Here is an 18,199-nt window from a genome sequence, read left to right as displayed (position 1 = left end):
GCGTTTCCTCCAAGATCTAGCTGCCTCTACGTTCAGTGAAATGGCATTTGTAAAGCAGGTGAGGGGTAAAACCTAGAGACAGCAATTCTGCACCAAAAAATGATTGTCCTAGAGACTTAGGCGGGGGGCAGAGGTCAAAAAGGAACTGCCCCCCAATTATCAGCACAGCAGTTCATCCAGGATCTATAGCTACCTGTACATTCAGTGACCTTGAACTTGTAAGAGTGCATGGCAACAGCACCCTTTATTGACTCCCATTGTATGCGGGGGGCTGCGTAGGGCTTTGAATGGGAGGACAAGAGATGTCTTTGACACCCTGGAAGCCAGTGAAGGTTGACTTTGTTAGGGCGACTTTAAGGGCTGCGCTTAGCAGGTGCCACGCTCTTGGGTGACTGTGAGTCAGGCCTGAAGGCGGCAGCACTGAAATGCTTCTGTTCAGATGCTCGCCAGCAAGCCGGGCTCACGCCAGCCCCGTTCTTCTCCTCTCCAGAGCAACACCTTGGCCCGCCTAGCCAGCATCCCTCTGCTCAACTCGGCCTATCAGATCGCTGTGATCACCTACAGGGACATAAAAGGAGCCAACCCCCTGGTGGGTTTCCTCTGCGGTGTGGCGGAGCGCAGCGCGAGCACCGTGGTGGGGGTGGCAGCGATGGCAGCCACTCCGGTCCTGAGGAGGGCAGAGGTCCCATGTGAGTACGACCAGGGAGCGAGGCTCTCTGTGTGATGTTGCTAGGACTGGTCAGACTGGCTGTGGCTCAGGAATGGCCTTTCTTTGCCCTCTCTTCATATTTCCACTTCTGGAGCCAAGCCAAACTGGCACCCAAGCATTGCACGATTCCAGCCACCAATCCCAACCTGTTCTACAAAATCTACCCTTCCCACAGAGTCCAAATCCACTCCCTCACCGGGCTTGACCTTCTGTAACAAACCAAGCAGCAGCAAGATAACCAAGTTCAGCTCAAATCTTCTCCCCAGGCTTGGTTGCTTCGAAAGTTCCTCCCACAGGACTACTCAGCCCACATTCAAGATCCTCTTTCCCCAAAAAGCCACTCCCAGCTCCCTTCTGTCCAAGTAGGGGAATGACTTACCTGCACCAGCAAGTCAGTAAATACCCTTAACACTTTCCTAGCAGACTAGAACCCTGCTCACAAGGTTGGGGGTGCTTCAGGTCAACACACTACCCTAATCCCATGCCCCTTTTGTGCTCACTTCGTGCAAATACTCTCCAGGATGAGCTTTTAGTGGCAGGAATATTTATTGAAGCAGCAAATTATTAAGTGAATGTTTGGATGCCTCCATTCTCCTTATAGGCAAGGCTCCCTGGCCAGCCTACAAGCTCCCAAGATGCACTACTGTGTCCCCTCTTTTCGAGGAAAGGCAGTGCATCATGGGAAATGAAGTCTGACGGGAGAGCCTCTCTCCGAGAGGAGAATGGAAGCCTGGGGCACCCCCAGGAGGTACCACAGCAGCACTTCAGACTGGAAATATTTTGGTTTGGGGACATTTGGTGTTTTGGCAGAATTGAAGTTTTCTGCTGCAGGGAAACAATTTTTGTGAAAAACTGAGTTTAGTCAATAGCCCCGTTTTCCAGCGGCAACCAGTCTTGGCGGAAAGTTTCCACCAGCCCTAACTTGAAACCCGAACTCAGATTTGGATCCGGACTTCTCAGACTTTCCCAGCCCATCCTCCATAGGCCAGAACCCCCCTGAGCCCTAGGTGTGGGTGCCTGGCAGACGGCCCAGGCAACGTGTGCAGGCGGCTTTTCCTTTTCTCTTGTCTAGTGGCTGCGCTTAATAGCTTCACCCTGAGAGGCGTGGATGAGCTGGAGGCAAGATTCCCCGTTCTGGATCAGCCAGCGGATGAGGTAAGAGGCCTTTGGTAACCCATTGCTGGGGCGGGGTTGTGCTTTGAGGTCTGATGGAGGCTCCCCATGTGCTGTTGTGCATGACATGACTGAGAGAACAACCACAAACCGTCCTGTTTTCCCAGTCATCCCTTGTGATTCTGTTCAGGGCTCTGGGGCTGGAGTAGGGTATAAGGGTTAGAGAAAGGGAGCTGAAAGTCAGGACTCCTGGTCTCTATTCCCAGCTCTGCCACTGACCAGCTGTGTAGCCTTGGGAGACTCATGTCCCAGCTCTGTGACTCAGTTTCCCCATCTACACAACAGGGATAATCTCTTGCCCTCCCTACTGGGAGATGGTGAGTCTCCGTCGGTTCATGCGTGCCTACCACTTGGAGATCTCCAAGGGCGGGCCCCAAGGGAGGCGCCCCCTAATCTGGGGCTCTCAGAAGTGCTGATTGCATTCTTGCTTGCACTCCTGTGCTTTTGATGTATGTACAAAAGGCGTTAATAGGCTTGACTGCGCGGACAGAGAAGAGGCGGGCCGGCCTGCTGCCATACAGACCGCCCCGACCGCGATGGGCCCATCTCGGGCCTAAAGAGCTGGCGGATGTCACGGTGCCAGGATGGTCCCCCCAAAGCACGTTTCCAGCTGGCATGCGCACCTGCCGTACGTGGCATTGCCACCAGAGGGTGCCACCAGCCCACGCTTTGCAGCCCAAAGCCATTGCTGGGCGGGGGGCCCGAAAGGCAGAGGAGGTCTTTGCAGGGATCTCCTCTCCCCATGGCTGCTGGGAGATAGGGAGAGGCCGGGGCCCTGCCGGCCGAGCAGAGCGCTTGGTTCCCCTGCTCCCGGCCCCGGCTGCACGGGTTGCCTGTAGCTCTGTGCCTAGCTCGGGTTGCAGTGCCCAGGCTCCATGTCCTCCGCGGCAACGCAGAGCCTGCTCCCCACTTAGTCTGGGAGCACCTGCTCCCCCAGCCCCCACCGTGCCCATCCTCCGGCCAGGCCGGGACTCCCTTCCCCCGCACGCCCCCCAGCCTTGAATTCACCCTGGCCGGACCCCTCCCTGCACCTGAAACCTGTGCCAAACTCCCCTCCCCCCCACACGTACACCCCTATTTACCTGCACTCCGCCCCCCGAACGCACTGCACTGTTTACCCTCCCCCCACACGTACACCCCGTCCTCTTCCTTGTACCCCCTGCTGCTATTGGAGGCTTCGAAGTGACTCTTCTCCTTACACAGCCCGACACTTAACCCTGCCCCCAGCTGAACGATGCAGCCAGGCTTTTCCCAGTCTGGTGTGTGCTCCCTGTGTCAGCGGGACCCTGCCCACCTTAATACGAGTTCGCCCCTGTCGCCCCCCAGGTCCTCGGGAATTTGCGAGACCGCCTGGCCACCAGCATGGAGCAGCTGCGGGCCAGCACCACGGAGCGAGTGGGCCGGCTGGCGGAGAGGGTCAGCGGGGCGGTGGAGGACGTGACAGGCACCGCGGTCTTGGGGGTGAGCATCTTCCTGAAGGCCGGCGTCATCGGACAAGTGCTGGAGCCCGGGGCCGAGGCGGCTTTGAACCTCACGGAGCAGCTCGTGAACCGCTATCTCCCTGCCACGGAGGAAGAAACGAGTGAGTAAGAGTCATAGGCCCAGGCCAGGCAGATCCTTGGGGGGTAGGGGAGCGCTGTCACTAGCTCCACTTCCCAGCTGGGGAAACTGGGGCACAGAACTCAAAGAAAGTGATTTGCCCAAGGTCCTCCCATGAGCCTGTGGCAGAGTGAAGAATAGAACCCAGGAGTCCTGACTCCGAGTCCCTCAATTAGAGAGTCGATAATAGTATCTCCCGTTTCTTTAGTGCTGCTCATCTCAAAGCACGCGAAGGAATTCCTTTACTCGCCACCAGCATGCAGCCACCTCTGGGGTGGAGTGTGGCAGCTGGTTAACAGCCACATAGCGACTTTGCCCAGGGATCTCTCACCCAATGCTGAAATGCAGCCAGCTCTGGAGTGGAGCATGGCAGACTTTGAATAGCCACACAGCAACAGTTTATTGAAGAAGTGGCAGAAAGGGATGAGGCAGAATATAGGGATGCCCTTTGGAATTTAGCTGAGATATTGGGGATCCCACCAGACCCCTCCTCCAGCAGCTTCATTGTTGAGGTTCCCGCTTTCACACCGCCCCTCTCCCCTCGCCGCCTCCTTGGTTCCCAGTGCATGCTAGCAGCAGGTGGCCAGCGTGACTCACGGTTCTGCCAGTGTTCAGAAGCGGGAAGGGATGGCAAAGCCCCGATTCCCCGAGGCAGCCCACACGTTGCCTCTGGCACAGCTTGAGCTTTGGCCAATTCAGAAGGTACTTGGAGCGCTACTCACTAGCCCACGCTCCCCGCCCTGCACTGGGGATGGAACCCAGGCATCCTGACTCCCAGCCCCCCCTGCTCTAACCACTCAACCCCCCCACCCCCACGCACGCCAGCCCCCACCGGCCTGTGCAGGGAGCAGGTGATCCCGGCGGCGTGTCCGTTCTGCTGCCTGCCCTCGGTGCGGACGTGCTGGTCGGGGGAGTCGTGCTGTCGTTCCCAATGTCCCCTGGGCTTGGTGATGCTCTGCAAACACCCTCCCCCCCGCTGCACTCCCTCTGCGGCTGCATGGGCTCTGGCACGTAGCGAGCTGGCCAGGCCTGGTCGGTCTGGCAGGCTGTGCGCAGCAACCCCCTCGGAGCGCGTGAGCGCCCAAAGGCAGGTGGTTATCCCTTAGCGCCCCGCCACCACCCAGGGACGCGGGGGCGGGATCCAGCCCCCACGCCTCGCTCCTGCACTGCGCCTGTGACGCGTCCGGGATGGAACTGGGCGCGGCCAGAGCTCAAGGCATGAGCTGGGCTGCTGGGGAAGCTGGGCCGCACGCGCTGGCTTATTCAGGCCAGGTCGCTGAGGAAGGGTTTGTTGTTTTAGGGTTACTGGTGAGTGGTGGGGCTGCGTAGCCTTTGTTACTGCAGGGAGATTTTTGTAAGCATGAGGCTGCACACCCTGGGCTGTTATCGTAGGGTTGCCCATATTGGTTTGTTATTGCACGGTTGCCCATGGGGCTAGACTGCACATCCTGGTTTGTTATTGTAGGGTTGCACACCCTGCTTTGTTGTTGTGGGGGTTTGGCTGCACATCCTGGTTTGTTATTGTAGGGTTGCACACCCTGCTTTGTTATCGCAGGGCTGCACGCGAGCGCTGAGCTGCGCACCGTGACTGTTGACAGCAATTCCGCTGATCAAAAGCCCCTACACACCCTGGAGCGCTTGGCCCGGGGATTGGCGCAGACAAAGGCGACTCGCTGCCCCTCGCGGGGCTCGGCCTTTGCTGCTCAGTGACCCGGAGCAGAATTCTGCTTCGCAGCATTTCTCCAACATTCTGCTCTGTCTAAACATCCCGTCCCTGGGCCTTCCCTCTGCCGCAGCACGGTGCCTCCCCTAAGTCCCGCTGTCGCTCTGCAGCGAGCACCTGCCGCCCTCGAGTTTGAGTTCTCAACCCCCCCAGTGATGGGGGTCACGGAATCCCCCTGTGCTGGGGAAACCCACATCAGCCAGGCCCCTGGACAGCCCGGCTTTGTCTCCTTCTGGATCCCTCCCTGCAGACACGATCTCGATAGTCCCTCTGAAACCCCTCGTTCGCTGCCTTTCACGACAAATCTTCAGGGGTCACCCCAACTTAGAGATCAACTCAGGCTGGGAATTTGAGAAGCAGGATCCCGACTTTCACCGCTACCGTCTTGGGAGGGGGATCTGGATCTAGGGTCTGGGTTTGGCGCCAGTGTAGACATAAGGGCTAGCTATGACACGCAGCTTTCCATTGGAGCAGGAGTTCTGATTCAGGCCTGTCTCTGCTGATGTGGTTTGCCTGAGGCATGGTGTACAAGGCAAAGATTCGGTTAGGAGTGTACCAAATCCACCTCCCCAAGCCAGCATAGCTATGCCTGCAAGAGCCGCAGTGTAGACACAACCATACCCACAGAAGCGTGCTGCTTTCAGCATAGATAATGTCATTCGGGGAGGTGGTGTAGCTACGCCAGCAGAATCACTCCTTTTGCAGGCATACATTGCCACTTGGGTGGGGGATTTGGGGCCAGGGTTAGGGTTCGTGTGGGTAGGGGTCCTCGCCCCAGGGTTAGGGGTTCCATGGGTAGGGGACTTGGGGCTAGGGTTAGAGTCCCTATGGGTAGGGGTCCACGCCCTAGGGGCAGGTTTCCTATGGGGCATGCCAGCCCTCAGTAGTGTAGACAAGATCTGAGAATGAACGCCGGGGTCTGGTTTGACTGCGGTTAAACAGATGGACAACAACTCTTAAAAGACCCGAGGTTGATGACCTCAGTAACTGACACTTTGGGCTTCTCTTCTCAGGAAAGTTGACTGGCATAGCTGTTCCAGAACCGCCCCCCTGTGGACACACTAGTCCTGAACAAGTCACTTGATTCTGGAATAATGAGTGTGCTGAGTCAGTGTTCCGGCATGCAATCCCCTTTGTGCCAGAACAGAGCGTGCACACCGGGAGCTATTCTGGAACAGCTGTTCCGGTCACTTCCCCCCCTGCAGACAAGCCCTTAGTAGAATGACCCTTTTCAGGGCTAGAGACCTTCCTTCCACAGCTGGGGAAAAGAGTTTTCCCTGCCTACTACCTGTGCTGCTCCTGCTCCTGCTCCGTGGCTAAAGACTGCCCCTTTCCCGGGCTGGCAAGCCAGCGCCCTTCACCAGCACAGGGTGGCTGGCCTTTGGCACAGGATAAGAGTTGGTCCCACTGGTGACCAATCAGCTGCCTCCCCAGGTGAGGGGTCTGAGGCCAGAGATCGGGGAGGGCATGCAGGTCACCCAGCCATGGGATAAAAGGCCAGCCAACCGCTCAGTCAGAGAGAGGTGCGGATTGTGGGTCAGGGCCAAGGCAGCATCGCCTAGTTTGATTTCCACGGGACGGTTCTGAGCTGTAAGCACCGGGCCGTGTTTCAAGATTCAGCTGGTGCGTTCGCGAGAGATGCCAGCGCTTCCTAGAGCAGCTACTTCTTTCCGGGGAGCCGGTTGTCGTCAGGGAGCCCAAGGCTGCTGTTTGGATCAGGTGCAATTAGAAATTGCTCCTGGGAAGCCTGGTTCTTGGGAGGATGCTGGCGCGGGGTGAGGGGATGTCTGGGACACAGGCCTGTGGGCTGACATGCCGGGCTCGGCATCTCCCCCAGCTTCTGCGGTTTTTCTTTGCCATTGGCACAGCTTTCAGATATAACCGTAATCGGCCCCGGGCCCTCCTGGAGCGCGTTCCACCCGCAGATCTCCAAATGCCTCACGTAAAATGTAACCTGCCTTCTCTGCACTCAGTCTGCAGCTTCTCCCGGCTTTTCTTAATCTGCTGCGGGCCCGACGGCCAGGCTGCACGGGGGGCGGGAGGGAAGGGGTGCTGGACCCACGAACGGCAGGGTGACGTCTGTTCCCGCAAGTCTTTCAGCCATCAGGTAATCACGGACGTTGGACGCTATTTTTTCCCTTCTCCTGCTGGTGGGACAAGGGGAAGAGGATGGCTTGGGATTCTTCTGCCGCTTTCAAAGTAGCTCATGGCATTGTAGAGGGCAGTGGTGTGCCTGCCCCTAGCCCCATCGGGTTATGCCTCATTTTCACGGGGCACACGTCTCTTTGGGAACCTTTGCCCATCCTCCTCCCCACCAGTCTCACCTTCTGTCCCGTTGTCCGTCCCCTCTCTCTTCCCCCCCCACCCCAAAACAGGACGGCTGGTGTCAAGCCCCAGGGGCATGGAGCAGATTCTGGAAAGCGAGCGGACCTATGCGGGGCGTCTGCAGCGTCTGATTTCCACCTCCGCCAGGCGCGTGTACTGGAGCGCGTGGTCGTATGCCGAGGGATTATGGAGACTGATGCGCCGGGTCCTCAGCCAGCTGCTGGAGTTTGCTGTGGTGGTACGGTATGGATTTATTACCGTGGGGGGTAGCCATGGGATCCCCAATTGCCGTAGGACACGCGGGAACCCCCCCGTTCTGCGATGGCCCCTTTCGGGCTGCTTCCCATTGTCTGCTGTGGCGCTGATGTCGGGGGTTAGGTTCGTGAGCAGAATAAGACAGCAGGTGAGCTGTTAGCAAGACAGCTGAGGGAGAGCCAGGGGTGATTGTCCCTAGAGACTAGGAGCCCTGTGCCATGCAGGCAGAGTAAGGGTCCCTGCCCCAAGTAGACAAGACGGACAAAGGGTGGAAGGGGACACCGAGGCACAGAATGGGGACGTGACTGGTCCAAGGTCACCCAGCGGGTCGGTGGCAGAGCCATGAAGAGAAGCCCAGGGCTCCTGGCTCCCAGTCCAGTGCCCTTCCCAACTGACCTGGCTGCCTTCCTGGTGCCGTGACCAAGGTTTTTGGCCTTGCCATGTGTGAGAGGCAGGGGGCTATGGGTGAGGAACTGGACTAGGGTCAAGTTCCTTTGCAGCCTGTGGCATTGGGCAAGGGGTGTCCCCACGTGAAGAGGAGGGGAAAGGCAGTGCTTTGAATCGTTCAGGTCAGTCCCTTCACCTCGCGAGGCTGGCTGGCTGGACAGATGCAGGATCTCATTGCTTCGAATGTGGATGTGACAAAATAAGGCTTTGAATCCTTCCCTGCCTCTGTAAATCACCGCGGTTCCTGCCGCTGGGTTTGATGGGGCACCTTTTGGGGCAGCACAAAAACTCCTGGATGTGCTGGGTCCAGAAAAATCCACGGCTCCTCTGCCGTCCAGCTGTTCCACCCAGCGGCCTGCGGCAGCTCTGTGCAGACTCTGCCCGCTCTGGGCAAGGGCTCACAAAGGAATCGCTCGAAGCCCGTGGGGGCAGGTTCTTTTCCCTGCGCCCGGCAGGAGCGAACCTGAGTCGTGCCATCCCCCACCCCTGTTGCGATCTCAATGAATCGAGGGCTTCTGAGCCCCGACGAGGCGTTTGCACTGGGATGGGGTGGGGGGGACGCCCATCACAGCCGTGCTTACAAGGAGCGCTGGCCGGCTGCATGGAATGCTATGACTTGTACATCGCGCCAGGGTTCCTAATGAGGGAAATTTGCCGTTGGGTGTTTACAAGGGTTGTAATGAAACCCTCTCTGAATGCAATTTGATCAGCCTTCAAGTCTTTGTCGGCCTGCTAGGACAACTGCCGTTATTCCAACTGCTCATGTACGTTCCCCTCCAGGGCTTTTGATGTGAAAATTCAGCACATGCAAAAGCCTCTCGGCTTTTCCCCCTCCACTGCACGGTTCTTGGCTGTTTTGCATCCTCCAGTGTGGCGGGGAAATGAGTTTGCAGGTTCTCGGTCCAGATCCGGGGTGGGTGGGGGGTGGAGAAACCCTCTCCCACCGCAAAATGGCCGTGGTGTGAATGGGACACAGACCGTCTGAGTTACGCGGTGGGCAGAAAGGGGTGGTTAAGACGCTGGATTGGTTCAGTTCCCGGGTCTGCCGCGGCCTCACCTTGCATGAGTCACTTAAAGCGTCGTCCGTGTGTAAAGCCAGCTGGGATCCTTAGGTCACCTGACCCCCCCAAGGTCACACAGGAAGCCTGTGTCAGAGGATGGAATGGAGCCCGGGTCTCTTAAGTTGCAGGCTAGCGTCCTAACCACTGGGTCGTCCTTCCTGCTCTGCAGAGAAATGCAGTACGAAGGACGGGCAGCCCACAGGGGTCTCAAACCCGCCCTTTCGCACTTAATGCACATGGTCTTTTTGTCCTAAAAATAATAATAGATCTCATACCTCTGCCATGCAATTTCCCCTCAGGGATTAGCTGAGCACTTTTCATCCCCTACCACCTCCAGGGGCCTGTACTGAGCACACGGTGCTTTGAAAGGCAGCAATCAAGTTACAGCAAGCTTCGCACTCGTTAAATTCAGGGGCTCGGCGGGGGACGCAGCTCGGTGTTGCCATGAGCCGGGGGAGGAGGATGGGGGTGGAGCCCCGTGCGCTGCCATGTGCAGCCCCTGAGCTGCAACGATGATGACAGGTAATGTGCCTGCTTTTGACGACAGCCCGGCTGCCTGTAATTTGGCACAGTGGGCTTTGAGGTTGGTGCGGCTCGCCGAGCCGGGAGAGAGGCTGGCTTTGTTGTTGCTTCCCGAAGCCCAGAAAGGAGGGGGATTTGCACCTGTGTGCATGTGTGGCAACGTGTGTTTGTGCACGGCAGTGCGCGCACATGCTTGTCAGCGTGTAGGTGCGTGGGAGTGTGTGTACATACATGTGAACGCACACGTGTGCGTGCTGGGGTGCACGCACTACGGTGTGTGTCGGTCAGGTGGGGTGCACGCACTGGAGTGTGTGTTGGGGCGTGCATGCAAACGTGTGTGTGCACACGCGTGTGTGCATCGGGGGTGCACGCCCATGACTCAGAAGGTGCAGCCCCTGGGTTCTTTGACTGGAATCATCTGTATTTGAGTTCCCTTGACAGGCCATTAAACAGGCTCAGTGCTGTCTGGGGGTGTCACCTAGAAACACAGCCCAGGTGTGAAATATAAGTACACCAGACATGTTTAGAACTCATGATACAAAACCGATACATACATATAAACGTGCTCATCAATGTTAGGGAACCATCACCTTTCCCTTGGTACTTTGCATGACAGATCGAATATGATATTTATTGCGATCCTGTAATATTGGCATCAGCAATATTATAAATGGTCACTCCTATGCCAGACAGTGTCACAGCATCGACATTGTCACCTTTCATGGTCATGCTTCAGGGGCTGATGGCAATGGGCCAGGAAGGAATCTTTCCTAGCTACTTCCCAAGTTAGTGGGAGTTCCGCGGAGGCGGGTCATTCTGCGCTCTGTCGCTCCAGTCACTGCTGCATTTGGGATGGTCACCACCTTGGCCAGCACATCTGGGATTGAACCGGGGACCTCCCGAGCGAACGGCATGAGCGGCTACAAGTGGAACTAGCAAGCAAGGCCCAGAACGGCTTCACACCCTCAATGGAGCAGGCATGGGGGACTGTAATGCTCACTCGCTAGTGGATTGTGTGTGCACAACCAATGCTGGGAGAGCCTTTGTCACCCACTAGTGGCAGGTCCACATGAACCGTCTGCGGCTGCTTGTTGCTAGGCCTGAGTCTGTTATCTCAAGTGGCAGCAGCTCATGCTCTGAGTGCAGAAATTCTAGGGTTCAAATCCTCCTGTCGGCCAAAGTGTGGTCAGTTACTCCAGGCAGCAAAGGCTAGACCCCCAAAGCCTGGTCCCCGCATGCAGCGGGGTTGGTGTGAAAGCTGGGACTGTGTAAAAACCCCAGAAGAAGCAGCTGTGGTTGGTTGCCTCGGTTTTAGGGTTGTTAAAGTCCGGGCCAGGGATCTGGAGGGGGAAGGGAGGAAGCCCTCTTCCTCAGGACATTACTCTTAAATGAGCAAACTGTCTCTCTTTGCCAGGAAATTGACGCGCTAGCGTGGGAAGGCACTGCCGGGAGCATGAGGCTCTTAACGTGAGGGCTCTTTGCTACCATTTGAGGCTTTCAGGAGAACAAACTAGGTCCCTCGTGGCGTGGTAGCTTGCAAAGAGAGCGGCCCCCACTCCCTACCCCACCGCACAAAGCAAAGGAGCCAGCGCCATTAAAGCCGGCAGGGAAGAGAAATTGACACGTGTCTTCAGAGCAATGAAAAGAGCTGCCCTTGTGCTGAGCTGTTTAGCACAGCTGCGTCTTGAGGCAGCTATGATATTAATTCTCAAAGGCGTTTTACCAAAGCAGCGAGCCCCCCACAGATCAAGATCCTTATATGGCCGGGCCTCAGATGGCACAAATCACATAAATAGCACAGGAGTGGAGCGACAGACGGTTCACACCAACTGTGGATCTGGCCCTTTGACATCAGTGGAGCTGGGCCGCTTCACAGCAACCGGGGAGCTGGGCTGGCCTGGTTTTCAGCCTGTCATTTTTGAGCAGAGTTGATCACAACCCTCTCCCCCAAAGCAGGTGTTACCCCCATTTTACAGACAGGCAGACTGGGGAGGTCACTGCCAGTGACAGAGGTAGCACCCATGAGTCCTGACTCCCAGCTGAGCTGCTGTAATCACTAGACGCACCAGCTTCATTCTCCTTTCACGCCCTCCTGTAAGTCAGGAATAACTTCACTGAAGTCAGCGTTGAACCGCTGTAAAGCCCAGACTCAGGCCACCCATTACTTTTAGCATGATTATGCCAGGTAGGAATTGGGCTCATTGTGTTCCAAACGCTGCATTGTCTTGGAGCTTGCCGACTGGGAAATGATGCCAGCCGTGTCATTCGATAGCATCTGAAATCACAGAGCCTACCCATAACACGTGGCCGTGAGCGCTGCAGCAATGCCTTAGACGATTGTGTAATGGGGTTGCCGTTTCCAGAGAAAGGTCAGTTGTTCTTAGGACCGGAGAATTATTGTGTCAAATATGGAGTGATGTGGCTACCTCACTTAGCTTGTGCTGTCATCGCTGGATATGAGGGTTTAGCATCTTCCCACGGAAAAGATTTTAATTTTTTTAAATAATGCTTGAAAATCAGCCTCTCCTTGGGCTGGAGAGCCTCTTGGATTTCACAAGATAAGCAGAATCCAGCTCCGTATGGTTGCCATGTGATTGTTGAAAGAGCTGCTGTGCTCCACCCCAGAGGTGGCCGCAATTTCAGCAGCGAGCGAAATCGTCTGTCTAGATACAGGCCAAGATTTGCAAAAGTAACCAGTGATTTGGGGAGACACTTTAAAGGGGCTTGATTTGTTAGCTGGTGCCGAGTGCTCATCCTCTGGAAATCAGGCCCCTTATAAGGCATCTCAGAGTGGGATATCCAAAAACAGAGGCACCCAAAATCACTGGGCATTTTTGAAAATTTTGGGTTGGGTTTTTTTTTTTTTTTTTAAATCTTATGGTTTTAATCTATTTGTTCTTAACCAACAGTCTGTCAGGTACTTATAGGGTCCCAGGATCTCAGCACTTTGCCATCTTTAATGCATTTTACAACCCCCCTGTAAGGCAGGGCTATTAGCCCCATTTTACAGACGGGGAAACTGAGGCCCAGGGAGACCCGGCAAAAGCCACACAAGGCATTTGTGGCAGAGGAAGGCATTGAACTCGTGTCTTCAGAGTCCTAAGCGAGGGTCCTAACACTGGGCCAGCCTCCCTCACTGCTCTGGTGCCTGTAACTCCTGTACTGCGCAGCAGAGACGTCCCTAGGCCAAGTCAGCCTCGTGGGGTCAGCGGTGTAATGTGCCCTTTCCACCTGCGCCCAACTGCCTGGGCCAAGGAATGTGAGGAATGTCCAGGTCAAGGCTGCCCCATGGTCAGGAACCTGCCTGCTGAGCAAACCGGATGCCCACTTCAGCAGGGGGGAATATTTTAATTTTGTTTCCTGCTTCCCGAGGCTGGTAAATAAACGTGTTTGCTTCGGGTTCTCTGTGAACTGCCTGAGTGCTCTTAACCCGGAGGAGGGAGGGAAGGCTGTAAAGTTGGGGGCGTTTCAGTGATTCATGCTATAAAGCCTGGGGTTCTCAGCCTTTTTTGAATCACGCCCACTCCCCCCCCCCAATCTATTTTTGTTGTTGTTAGCATTGCACCATCATCCCTCCCGACATGGGACTTTCCAGCGTAATCTAGATGGTTCTAGGGTCATTAATACATTGATTCCCATCAATCAGGCCTTTCAGTCAGCTGTCTAACTCTGCAAGGGCTACCGGAAACCTTTAACGAACCACAGACGTTAATATCCCCAAAGCTGTTGGCGTGGGGGGGAGAAGTTGTTTCTCAGTTTCAGCGTTGAAGAGCGCTAGTGGGCGTCGTGAGCCCAGGCTCCAGGTCGCAAATGCCACGCACTCAAATTTCAGCCTGGCCACCCCTCCGGCAGGACAGAGGGGCAGCTGCCCCAAATTTGAGGAACTGCATTGCGACCCCATGAGTGCCTGGGAAGGCTCACCTACCCCCATAAAGTTTGATGCATGGGGGTGGGGGTTTGAGACCCATTGCTCTGCCTTGTCTTCACACCACCTACACAGAGTGATCGGGGCATGGCTAGACGGCAATCGCGGGGTATGACATACGCGAGCTGGTTTTAGGCCTGGTCTACACAAGAGACTTTTGTTGACCAAGGTTCAGCTTTTTGCGCCAAAACAGTGGTGGTGCACACACTGCGATCTCCCCGCCCCCGGCCAACCCGACTCCCCTGATTTTGCGACAAAATCAAACCACCTCGATGAGAGGCGTAGAGCTTTTTGCGCCAAACTTTTAGCAGCAAAGTGGCCGTGTAGACACCGCGCTTGGTTCTGTCGCAGTAAATGGGCTCCAGGTGTCCCACAATGCATGTCCTGACCGCTTGTTGATCATCGCTGTAACGTGCGTCAACAAAACTTTCTAGTGTAGACAAGGCCTTAATCTACCTAGCTCCGGTCCCAGAGCAGTGAAACCACTGCAGCTGTGTTAGTGTCGTTTTCCTAGTGGGGGCTGGGCTGCGTGCCCTGGTTTGTTGTTGTAGGGTTGCCAGTCAGCGCTGGGCTGGGAGGCATGCAGCAGATTGTTTCTGCAGGGTTGCTCAGGAGAGCTGGGCTGCACACAGGGGACTGTTTTTGTAGGCTGCTCACGGGAGCTGGGGTGCAGTTGTTGGGTAGTTATTGTAGGGTTGCTAATAAGGGCCGAGCTGGCACTGGACTGCTGGTATAGCGTTGCTAAGAAAAACAGCATCAGTCTCCACTGCTGTTCACATGCAACGGTGTTTGTTTAGCTGTCTTACTGATGAGACCCCTGCAAAGCAAAACAACTGATGACAGGGCAGGGAGGGCACAAAAGGTCCTCGAGGCTGCGGCTTGCTTTCACTGAGTCCCATCCAGCCCCCTTCCCTTCTGTCAGTAGCCACTCAGGTGGAGATACAACACGAAGCAATGCCCCGCTCCCCCACCTTGCCGACGTCAGGCTGTAGCAATGCCGAAGGGAGGTTGATGAGGGAGATAAAGCCTCTCCAGATGATTAAGCAGGTGCAATGCTGCCGATCTTGAGGCATTTCTGGAATAACTCCTTACCTGGGATGCTGGTGAAGAAGTATGGCTCGAAGCTTTAAAGCAAGTCTGGGAAACTAGCGCTGGTCAGGAACGAGAGTTGCCTTTCCATGGGGCAGTCCAACAGTTGGGGAGGGAAAAATCCATTTCCATCCAGAACAAAAAGCAGCAACGGAGGAATTCTTCACAAAACAAAAATTCTGACAAACGTTGATTCTGGAACGTTTCCTTTCACCGGTGTCATTTCAGTTCTCACTTCCTATTGCATTAAAATATTACCTAGCCTAAACATCATCTTAAACATAACAAAAGTAAAGAGCATGCACTATACTTGTATTATAATTAGTAGTAATAGAATATGGAAATGCAAATGAATCAAAATGACCCTAATGAAACATTTCAACTTTTGCCTGTCAACAAAATTAATCAAAATCCAGGGAAATGTTTAGATTTCAACAAAACAGCATTTTCTATAGAAAACTGCTCTGTTGAAAATTTTCCAACCAGCTCTATGCAAAACTAAGCAAGGCCCTGGGGACTGAATCCTACTGCACGCCAGAGGCTATAGGAGGGAGGCACTTTGTCCTGGTCCTATCTCTTGGGATACTTGAAGCCTTTAATTCCCTGCTCCTTTTGTAGGCAGGTCTCCTCTTCCCCATGGCATCTCTGAGTCCTGGATTCCCATCTGCTCCCGTGTTAAGACTGACGTAGCTGGCATTTGGGGAAAGAGCTTGTTACCTTCTTGAAAATTTGCTCATAAATGAAGGTGACTTTGATGAAGCTAAGCTATTTCTCCTTCCAGGCAGCCAGGAGTTATTTCTCCAGTGTCTCCTTTCTGTGTTAAAATAATTTATAAGCTGAGAATGAAATATGCAGCTCCTAAGAACTGCAGGAGTGGAGCAGTTGATGGCCCATCTACTCCAATGGTCTGTCTCTGACAGCTGGGAGTATTTGATTTATAGCCCCACTTCCAAAATGCACTTTCCTCTGAAACAGCTGGTTCTGGCCACTGCCTGAGACGGCCTGTGGCCTAGATGGACCATTGGTCTGATCGGGGTGGCCCTTTCTGTGCAATACTGTGTGATGGGGAGAGATTTCTTTGGCTGCCTCCCCAACCCATGCGATGAGTGTGTACCTGGTGCAATTTCATTTTCTGTTCCTGCTCCTTTAAGTCTCTACACCTTGCCAGCTTGCAGAAACAGGCAGCCATTTTGGGAGGCGGAGTCTAGCAGTTATGGGAGTGGGGGAAGGGGATAGGGACTTTATTTTGGTTCTTTCTTCCTTAGCTCTCAGTCTAAAATAAGTCATTTGGCGTGAAGGTTGCATGGTTGCCTATGGAAAATATAGATCAGTTTATGCCCTGAAATGAGAGGATTTGAAAGCTCTTCTCACTGATATCCAGCTTGTAATCCCAGAATCACGCAGTGATTACTATTCATTAGTATTACAGCAGCACAGAGAACTCTAAAGACAGACTCCCTGTATGACGCCAATTGCGATCTAGGTCCCATTGTGCTTGGTGCTGCACGTACACAGTGTGAGAGACAGTCCTCAAAGAACTGACAATCTGAAGAGACAAGAGACACACAGAATGAGAGAGAGAGAGAATTGCCTGTCAACAACATTCATTGAAATCCAGTGAAATGTCTAGATTTCGACAAAACCGCGTCCCACCCCGTCCCTGTTTTACAGATCCATAGGGTGTTTTTTTAAAGGCCAGAAAGGACCAATACGATCATTTGATCTGATCTCCTGCATGATGCAGGCTGGAGAATCCCACCCAGTTATCCCTGTATTGAGCCCAATAGTGCGTGGTTGGACTAGAGCATATTGTTTACCAAGAGATACCCAGTCTTGGTTTAAAGACTTCAACTGATGGAGAGTTTAGCACTCCTAGAGAAGCTGTCCCAGTGATTAATGACTAACAAGGTGTGCCTTGTTTCTACTTTGAACCTGCCTAGCTTCAGCTTCTAGCTGTTGGCTCTTCGGCTGTCTTTGTCTGCTGAATCAAAGAGCCCCTTAGTATCGGATACCTTCTGCCTGCTTAGGTACTTTGGAGGAAACGGAGGCACGCAATGATGAAGTGACTTGCCGAAGGTCACATGGGCGTCAGTTGCAGCTCTAGGAATTGGACCGTGGCCTCCTGCGTCCCAGTGCAGCGCCTTGTCCACCAGACTATTTTTACACATAAGATTCATCCCCCCCTTCTGAGATAGGATATCCTTTATCTAGCTTAGAAAGTGCTGTGCGATGAAGGCAATCCATTGCTTTGTGGTGGTTGTTGCAGCATGTGTTTTAATAATGGTTAGTCCAGATTCACCCTGGTATCACTAGGATCAGAATACGGCCCTGTACAAATACAGAGCCGTTTCATTTAACGTAGCTGCTTTTTGCTGGCTTGAGTACAGCCCTGTTCCCTTTAAGTGAAACACATGAGATTTTGCTGCTATGAGCCTGAGACAGAAGCCCAAATCAAATGAGCTAAATTCCATTCTTGCTCGCGCATCATCTGTATCTTTGCTAGCTGAAATCCCACTTGCTGGCGCTCTTGTTTCATGCTGCTGTTGCAAGAGCCAAAGAGCAGTTTTCATTTTTTACCTTCCCAGATCCCAGCTGGAGTTTGCACCTGCCCACCCTTCCAGAATCAGCTCTTGATTCTAAGCAGAACCAGTTTGCTGCACGAGTCACTGAGATGGAATAAGTATAGAGCCCCCCCCCCAATGAGACTGTTTTTAAGGGAGGTGCTTAGCAAGGCCAGCAGGGCTCTGTAGGGAATGTGGGACTCCAGCTGACTCATCTCACCAGGCAGGGGCAGTAAACCCAGCAGGGGAGAGAATTGAAATGCCTTTTGTGAAATCCAAGGCAAGTATTTAAAAAAAACACCCCTTGTACTATTAGCTGCCTACTCCAGATTAAAACCACCCTGCTGGGGGTTCTTGGCTGGGTTCCTTGCGGTTAATTATTGACCCACCCGTGAGGGATGGAAATGCAAATACTCAGGTTTCATGCTCTGGAAAAATACAGGGCTGCTCCTCCTGCTCCTAATAAAGGAGGGTTGGGAGAAGCCAGGCAGGAGCTGCCATGCAACCTGATATTAAGGTGCCTCCTCTTCTGCCCTGTAGATGTTACCCGAACCCAAACCTGGTGCTGGAGCCTGTAATGCCCGTTGCTTTGCAGCTCCCAGACCCACAGTCCCGTGGAACCAGGGCTAGAACCTTGCTCCTTACACGTGGCTGTCTGCCGTTTAAAAGTAAGGAAGCGCTCCCCTTGCTGGCGCTAGTAATATGCCTGTTATCCTCTGTGGTGCCAATTCTAGTCTATGGAAGCCCAACCTCTAGAGGGCAACATCGCACATACACCAAGTCCCGGCACTGAAAGTTAGGCTAGGGACG

General features: G+C 54.2%; 1 protein-coding gene across 1 annotated transcript in view; it reads left to right on the top strand.

Annotated features, from left to right (window-relative positions):
• Positions 1 to 3,118: 3,118 nt before the first annotated feature.
• LOC137167432 (perilipin-2-like) overlaps positions 3,119 to 18,199 on the top strand; it is a 30,022-nt gene continuing 14,941 nt past the window's right edge. Inside the window, exons 1-2 of the mRNA XM_067569589.1 lie at positions 3,119 to 3,464; positions 7,580 to 7,767. Of these exons, the coding sequence (XP_067425690.1) occupies positions 3,245 to 3,464; positions 7,580 to 7,767 (408 nt within the window). The 5' untranslated portion in view covers positions 3,119 to 3,244. The remainder of the gene's footprint in view (positions 3,465 to 7,579; positions 7,768 to 18,199) is intronic.

Source organism: Emydura macquarii, unplaced genomic scaffold (assembly GCF_026122565.2).
Source record: "Emydura macquarii macquarii isolate MOO-44397 ecotype Brisbane River unplaced genomic scaffold, CSIRO-AGI_Emac_v2 contig_2924, whole genome shotgun sequence".
In the NCBI taxonomy this organism is placed as follows: Eukaryota; Metazoa; Chordata; order Testudines; family Chelidae; genus Emydura; species Emydura macquarii.
Note: the sequence above shows the minus strand (reverse complement) of the source record. Positions and strands in the feature narration are given on the sequence as shown.